The sequence below is a fragment of the Macadamia integrifolia genome, chromosome 3 (genome assembly GCF_013358625.1).
Source record: "Macadamia integrifolia cultivar HAES 741 chromosome 3, SCU_Mint_v3, whole genome shotgun sequence".
In the NCBI taxonomy this organism is placed as follows: domain Eukaryota; kingdom Viridiplantae; phylum Streptophyta; class Magnoliopsida; order Proteales; family Proteaceae; genus Macadamia; species Macadamia integrifolia.
In genome coordinates this window covers 10607705-10615946 of record NC_056559.1, presented here as the reverse complement: position 1 = coordinate 10615946, position 8242 = coordinate 10607705, and the positions used below count along the sequence as shown (strand labels likewise).

General features: G+C 41.0%; 1 protein-coding gene across 1 annotated transcript; it reads left to right on the top strand.

Annotated features, from left to right (window-relative positions):
- The first annotated feature begins 314 nt into the window (after positions 1–314).
- On the top strand, positions 315–4669 carry LOC122073944. Its single transcript, XM_042638673.1, has 2 exons — positions 315–1268; positions 1372–4669. Exon 2 carries the CDS (start codon positions 1470–1472, stop codon positions 4320–4322), a length of 2853 nt encoding a protein of 950 aa, XP_042494607.1. The 5' UTR covers positions 315–1268; positions 1372–1469; the 3' UTR covers positions 4323–4669.
- Positions 4670–8242: the final 3573 nt, after the last annotated feature.

Here is an 8242-nt window from a genome sequence, read left to right as displayed (position 1 = left end):
GTTATTATTTACTTATTATTATATTAATGGAATTGAATTAATTAAACTAATAATTTTCCCTAAAAAATGAAATATCTTAATTACCATTGGCAGTACCTGAGATGTGAAGTCAATGCTCTATGTTCTACTGTTGTTGTTAAAAAATTAAAATCAGGAGAAAGGAAATAAAAATTTTGAAAATTACGTGGCAATGATCATGAGGTTTTTTTTTTTTTTGGTAAGAATCATGAAGTTTTGTAAGTTTTGGTAAAAGGGTTTGGATGGTAATGGTATTATTTTTTTAAATAAAAATAGGAAAAGCAGTGATTTTTTGGTTTTGGGTGGGAGGAGAGGAGGAGGAGTAATAATGAGGGAGGAAAGGAGCAGAAACAATCAATGCAGGCATGTTTGGAATTGGATTGACTACCAGAAGTAATGAGATGTTGATGCCAAGAAAGGTCTGCTTGTAATTTTGTTGCAGACAGGTAGAGGAGTAAAACTCAAGAAGAGGGGTTCTGGAGGTGGAGGTGGAGGTGGAGGTGCTTTCTCCTTTTTCTTTTTCCTGGTTCCTGTTTCAGGGTTTTGATAGGGTTTTTGAGGGCATCCTACTTTGTCCTCTGGTGTATCCAAGGTGACAGATTTTTCAGGTTTTGTGGTCTATGGGATTCTGGATCTGGGTTTTCTTGCACTGGAGATTTGTGGTCGTCGGGGTGACAATGAGGTCTGGTTTTGGCTCTGTTTCCATCTAACTGGGTTTCGTTTTTTATTTTTCAGGGAAGTTATTTGTTGGGTCTTGGGATTTGTCATAGTGGGAGTGCTTGATTTGTTCCGGAGTCCCTGGTTTTCTGGGGTTTTTGTTTGGATGTCTGAAAATATGGAGTTTCATTCTTATACGGGATTGAAACCTGGAATTTGTCTTTGGGATCTTTTGCCCTTTCATTTTCTGGGATGTTGATGTGGTGAATTGTTTCTGATTTGAATCTTGGTGGGTTTTGGATTTCAGTTGTTCAGACTTGGACTAAAATTAGGGTTTGACTGATCAAGGTTTAAGGTCAGAGGGGAACCAAATCTTTCTTTGGCCTTTTCTCCCTTTTCTCTATTTCCTTCTTTTGGACCGAGTCTTGGAGATCTTGTTCAAGTTCTGGGCGTTAATGGAAGAATCTCTGATTCGGAGTATTTGAATGTTCTGAATAAAGTAAAGCTTCCGGGGTCCAGCCAAAGTTTGGAATGTCGTTGATTCCATGTGATTTTCCCTCCTCAAATTAGGGTTTTGATTTTCGAAAGCAAAGGTTCGATTTTTCGGAAAGCTCGGATTCCTTTTGCTTTCTATTGGACCTGCTAGGGTTTGAAAAATTGGAATACTAAATCTGTTTTTTGTTTATGGTTTTTTAGATGGGCTAACACCTGCGTTCTAGTTGCGTTGTGGCTGGTTTTCGTTTTTTGGACTTCCGACGTCGAAGTTTGATCTTGTGTGAGGAGCATTTCAATCAATGCATCTTTCACTATGGAAGCCTATATCCCACTGTGCGTCCCTAATTCTTGACAAGAAGAGTAGGAGGAGAAATGGATTGGATTTGACGGAGGAAGGCGGCAAGGGCAAGCCTTCGATCCTCCGGCAGTTACAGGAGAACAAGCTCAGGGAGGCACTTGAGGAAGCATCAGAAGATGGTTCCCTCGTCAAATCGCAAGATATGGATTCTGAGTCCTTCTCTAATCAAGATGGAAGCTTCGGCAGGTCGAGATCACTCGCTAGGCTCCACGCTCAACGGGAGTTCCTTCGTGCCACCTCCCTTGCTGCTGAACGAACCTTCGAGAATGAAGACTCCATTCCCGACCTCCACGAAGCCTTCTCCAAGTTCCTCACCATGTACCCCAAGTATCAATGTTCTGAGAAGATCGATCAGTTGAGATCGGATGAGTACGGACACCTCTCTGATTTGGTTGCCAAGGTATGTCTCGACTACTGTGGCTTTGGGCTCTTTTCTTATCTTCAGACCCTTCAGTATTGGGAGTCTTGTGCCTTTAGCCTTTCGGAGGTAACTGCAAACTTGAGCAACCATGCTCTTTATGGTGGTGCCGAGAAAGGTACTGCGGAACATGATATAAAGACTAGGATAATGGATTACTTGAACATCCCTGAGAATGAATACGGGCTTGTGTTCACTGTAAGTAGAGGTTCTGCTTTTAAATTGTTAGCCGAATCATACCCTTTCCAGACGAACAAGAAGTTGCTGACCATGTTTGACTATGAGAGCCAGTCTGTGAACTGGATGGCTCAGAGTGCAAAAGAGAAAGGTGCTAAGAATTACAGTGCTTGGTTTAAGTGGCCGACATTGAAACTCTGCTCCATGGAGCTGAGAAAGCAAATCTCCAACAGAAAAAGGAGGAAGAAGGATTCTGCAGTTGGGCTTTTCGTGTTCCCTGTTCAGTCGAGGGTTACTGGATCAAAGTATTCTTACCAATGGATGGCACTGGCGCAGCAGAACAATTGGCATGTCTTGCTTGATGCTGGGTCTTTGGGTCCCAAGGACATGGACTCACTTGGCTTGTCTCTCTTCCGGCCAGATTTTATCATTACTTCGTTTTACAAGGTATTTGGGTCTGATCCTACTGGCTTTGGATGTCTCCTGATTAAGAAATCTGTCATGGGGAGCCTGCAAAGTCAGTGCGTGAACAGTGGGTCTGGGATGGTGAGGATTGTGCCTGTTTACCCTCAGTACCTGAGTGATTCGGCTGATGATCTGGATGGGTTGACTGGAATTAAAGATGAAGGGATGGATGGGAATGAAGAACCAACACCTGAAACTCACCGTGGTTCACAATTGCCTGCCTTTTCGGGTGCATTCACTTCTGCACAGGTGAGGGATGTGTTTGAGACTGAGATGGAGCAAGATAACAGTTCTGACAGGGATGGTGCAAGCACAATTTTTGAAGAAACTGAGAGCATTTCAGTTGGAGAGGTAATGAGGAGCCCTGTTTTCAGTGAAGATGAGTCATCGGACAACTTATTTTGGATAGATTTGGGTCAGAGCCCATTTGGATCTGACCATTCTGGCCAGTTGAACAAAACGAAGCCAGGCTCTCCATTACCACCGCCCTCATGGTTTACTGGCAGGAAAAACCATAATAGGATGTCTCCCAAACCAGCATCGATGATGTCTAGGAGTCCAATATATGATGACAGTAGAGTAAATCTCAGACCACGTGACGAGCATGTCCTATCATTTGATGCAGCTGTGTTGTCAGTCTCACAGGAACTAGATCGTGTCAAGGAAGTCCCTGAAGAGGAACAATTTTCTGAAACAGATCCAACTTCACAGAGTGGTGAAAAGGATGCGGATTTTCAGCATGCGAGTGAGATTGAGGAAGAAATCAGGGAAGAATCTATACTATCTGGTTCTAGGTTCTATTCTACTGCAAATGGATCCGCACCCGAATATTCTTCTTCAGGCATTAAGCATGGTAGCTATCAAAATGGCTCGACCGCTGAAGTATTCCAAGAGACAAAGGAAAGTGCAATAAGGAGAGAAACAGAAGGCGATTTTAGGTTGCTGGGAAGGAGGGCAGGTAACAGATTTGGTGGAGGTAGATTCTTTGGTGTGGAGGAGAATGAAAGAGTTATGAGCATGGGTCGGAGGGTATCCTTCAGCATGGAGGACAACCATACAGAACATCAAAGTCATACCCTAGAGCCTGGCGAAGTTTCTGCGACAACACTTGGTGATGACGAATCATTGAGTGATGGAGAAGATGAGGATGGGCTAGAGTGGGATAGAAGAGAACCTGAGATAATATGCCAGCATCTTGACCATGTTAATATGTTGGGTCTCAACAAAACTACCCTCAGATTGCGGTACCTGATCAATTGGCTCGTGACCTCATTACTGCAACTTCGGTTTTCCGGTTCAGATGGTAGCATAGGAAAGCATCTTGTTCACATCTATGGCCCGAAGATCAAATATGAAAGGGGTGCAGCTGTAGCTTTCAATGTGAGACACTGCAGTGGGGGCTTAATTAGCCCAGAGCTTGTTCAGAGGCTAGCGGATAAACATGGCATATCTCTGGGCATTGGTTTCCTCAGTCATATACGGGTTGTGAACGGTCTAAAACAGCAAAGTGGGACCTTAGACCTAGATGACACTGCCTTGTGCAGACCACTGATGAATGGCTGCCAAGATGGTAAAAATGCATTCCATCGGGTTGAAGTTGTTACAGCCTCCCTTGGCTTTTTAACTAATTTCCAAGATGTGTATAAGATGTGGGCATTTGTGGCCAAGTTTCTTAACCCTTCGTTTGTTGAAGGGGACAGACTACCCACTGTCCCTGAGGGTTCAGAAACGTAAGATATGCTGGTGGTATAGATTTTTGTTTCAAGTTTAAAATGAGTTAGACCCCACAGCTGCCAAACCCTTCCCATCCCTTTTAAATTACAGAGGTGACAACCATTCTTTGTGGTGCACTTTCTGGGAGTTACCAGGGGGTTGGAGATCCAGAAGCAGAGTCTTCTGATATTCCTGAAGAGGTTTTCCATGAGCGAGTGGATTTGTTTATTCTTGTTTTTGTTTTTCCTTCCTTCTTTGGTATGTATTTTTTCTCGGGTTCATGTGGAGTTTGCTTTAGAAATGTGTATCATCTCAAGCAGACATTTGGAACTGGAAGGATAAATGAAATGGGCAGCAATCAAGTTCCACTATTTTGCTATCCCCCCCCCCCCCTTCCCTTCTCTTCTCTTCTCTTCTCTTCTCTTCTCCTCCTGTTTACAATATTTCAGTTTCTATTTGTTTCTTCACTTTGTTCTGTGTATATGATCAGCGGTGGGATGCTATGATTTAAATGGAGGCTTAACACCATATTGTGAGTTGTGTGTTGATGTAAAGATATATTTTTTTGGGTGATGGTTTATTGTTGTATTTCATTTAATGATGAAGGAGATGAAGGTAAGGATGAAGAGACTTGTGATTCTGTTATTTGACACCCTCTGCATTCTGTAATTTAACCGTCTGGATTTCAACAGAGTTAACAGGAAAGAGATTGATTCCCTGTAACAAGAAATAGAGCAGAAGAAATAATGAGATAGATTTACTTCTCAAGGGAGGGTGGAAGAATAAGTGGGGGCAAATTGATTAAACAGGTCTGGTAATGCTGGTTTATGGGATGGCATCTTTGTTTTTTCAAGATAGGGGATTTTTTATTTGTATGTCCACCAATTTCTTTTTTCGGCCTGTTAGATTTTGAATCCAGCCAGGGTTTCTTTCTCATGACTATATTGTTTTGCATATACATATATATATATATATATATATTTATATGTATGTGTCTCTCTGCTCCTTCTTGCGCCCATTTTAATGTCTTTGAATTCAGGTTATATTGCTGTGAAATTGATTACAATTTGGGTTTCATTATCTGCCTCCATGAAAGAGAGGTTTTCTTACAGTTGCTCTCTGGATTGCAGTACAGAGCATTGAGGTTTGCAGTTCCTTATTGTTGGTGATATTTTCTCTCTGTTGAATGATGGGTTCATGTTTTTTGTTTTTCTGATTTACTATAGTGATTCTTACCTGGTTGCTGATCTCAGTGCAGAAAATTTGGTTGGTAGATATGATCCAGAGGGTAAGAAAAATATGGTGACGATGATATGTAAACTCTTCATTTCTGTTAAGGATTGTGTTTTATTAAAGGGTAATTAACAACGCCACCTCCTAGAGAATGCAAGTATTATAGGAACATCCCCTCTCTTTCACCAAATTAGACTCAGACTTCTTACCGTCAATAACTGTTAAGTGATGCTATGAAGTGACGTTTGAGCCCTTATGAGTAAAAGAATGATCTGACATTTTGATTATTCACAAGGGTCTAATTGTCAATCAAAGTAAAAAATGAATGGCATTCATGTAAATTCGATCTCTGTCCCAATATATTGCCATCCCTTGTCTCATCCACTGTTCTTGTCTAAAGGTCTCCATTTCTTCATCTTCTTTGTCCAAGGAAGTCGTGGCAAGACGTTTTCTGATGACATAATCGCCATTGGAATCTCTCTGAAAGTTGAAGATACCTGCTTGAATTTATATCAAAATAAAATAAAAAACAAAATGTAACAAGAGATCAAAAATGCAAGAAAATCTTCAAAGAAAAATCGAACCTTGAGTTTCTTTAGCAACCCATATCTGCAAAGTGGGCTGGAATTGGACCCGCTCCAAATTCTGAACCGAACCAATCAAAAGCACAGGGGAAGAAGTGGACTTGTCGGTGTCTTGATCGAAGATCCGCTGCAAGGAGAGGCCAATCCCTTTGAGAGAATGGATGTAGGCGACATGGGCATCAGCAAACGCGTAATGCTGCCGGATTGCCTCTTGCAGGAAATCGCAGCGCTCGCTATAGAGTTTGGCCTCCAGGTCGTCCACCTTTGAGCTTGTGCAGCCCATCTCCCTCCCGGCTGGGAACGAAGAAATTGAGAAATTACACCCCCAAAAACCTTTATAAAATGTTGAAAAAAAAAAACCTAGAAGAAAGAGTAAGCACACGCATACACACTCTCTTCCCCTCTGAGGGAGGAAACTAGGAAGAATTAAAGATGATGTGAGAGAGACGGCATGGATTTGGACTTTGGAGTTTAAATTATAGAAAGTCAGGGTTTTTTGGGGAGGGAGTGGAGAGAGTAAGGCAGAGAAAGAATAGAGAAGGAAAGAGAAGGGAGGGGAGGGGGCAGAGGGGAATCTTTGCTAGTGCGGAGTCTATCATCGGCTGGTCGAGATGTAGCAGCAAGCGAGAGAGAGAGAGAGAGAGAGAGAGAGAGAGATGGACGCGCACTGGCACCGTTGATAGATTTCACGGCTTCTATTTTCTCCAACTCACTGGTCAGTGACCTGTTAGAAGTGAGACTGAGTTAGGGATTTGGGGACTACAAGGAAGGAGGGTAATTTCGGTACTTCATTATTTTTAAGAGCAAAATGGTATTTAGAAAAAAAAAAAGAACTGTTGATGTCAGCATTCTTGGTATATTTTGTAATAATGACTGACGGTAGGGGGTCAAAGTCTAATTTGGTGAAAGAGATGGGGTGTTCCTATAATACTGGCACTCTTCAGGGGGTAGCATTGTAAATTACCCTTGATTTTTAAATGAGATTTGAATTGGTCCCTTGCGAGTGGTCGTGGGTTTGAGTCGGGCCAATAGTCCCTCTACGAAATGGGAGGTAAGGCTACTTATGTTATATCCCTCTTAGACTTTGTAGTGACGGAAGTCTCATACATTGGGTATACTCATTTTTTTTAACTTTCCACATCTTTCTATGCATGAACAGACGAAAATTTGGAATCCTCCATTCTATCTTTTGTTCTTATTTTGTTTCGATTCAGAAGGTCAGGTCCAAGGATCTAGTTTTTCTCCTATTTTGTCTTTGATTCAAGGTCGTCAGGTTCAAGGATCTGGTTTCTCCTAAGGGTTTTAATTGTCTTTAGTTTTAATTAAATGGAGATGCTTATACCCCAAAGACTAAACTCCATTCCTACATTAAATATTCAAAACCGGGGCGAAAAGGACTATAAATAGGACAAATTATTGTTCGTTGACACTTTTGACACTTAAAAGAAAAAAAAAAAATTGGAATCGAATTGGTCAAATCGGGTAATTTGGATTAGACTAGGCGTGATCAATCTCAATTCTAGATGTTCCGATCCAGCCAATTCTCTAGGGTTTTTCTCACTGGATCAATGGGTTTTCATATAAGGAGCAAACTCTAGGGTTTTTGGGACCAACTCTGATCTGATTTGGATTGAGATCGTCATGATATTTTGATTTTCATATAACTTTGAAATAAAGTTTGAACCACTTTCCTTATTTATTTTGGACCAAAATTTGACTATTGAAATAGTTTTGAGGAGTTCTCTATCACAAGAATGAACTCATATATTACTAATAAATAATGAAATATTATACTTAACATAACATCATGACTGCTAAGAAGGACCTTTTAAGAAATGAGGCTCATAAATTGACTAGGAAATATAATTTTTCTTTATCTGTGCTATCCTAGTCCTTAGTTGCCCATTAATGTGCTCTGGAAATGGCTTCCCTACTTCTTAACTGCATATACACATCAAAATGCTTCATTAGTTCAGAAATATCAAAGAAAATATGATATAAGTCCCATGACCAGCCCTTAAAATCTCTTTGCATTAGTAAATGCTTTTGTGCTCCTTGCAGTTCTTGATAAATTCCTCATAGTAATTCTGATTTTTGTGAATTCCCTATAAAATTTGTCAAACG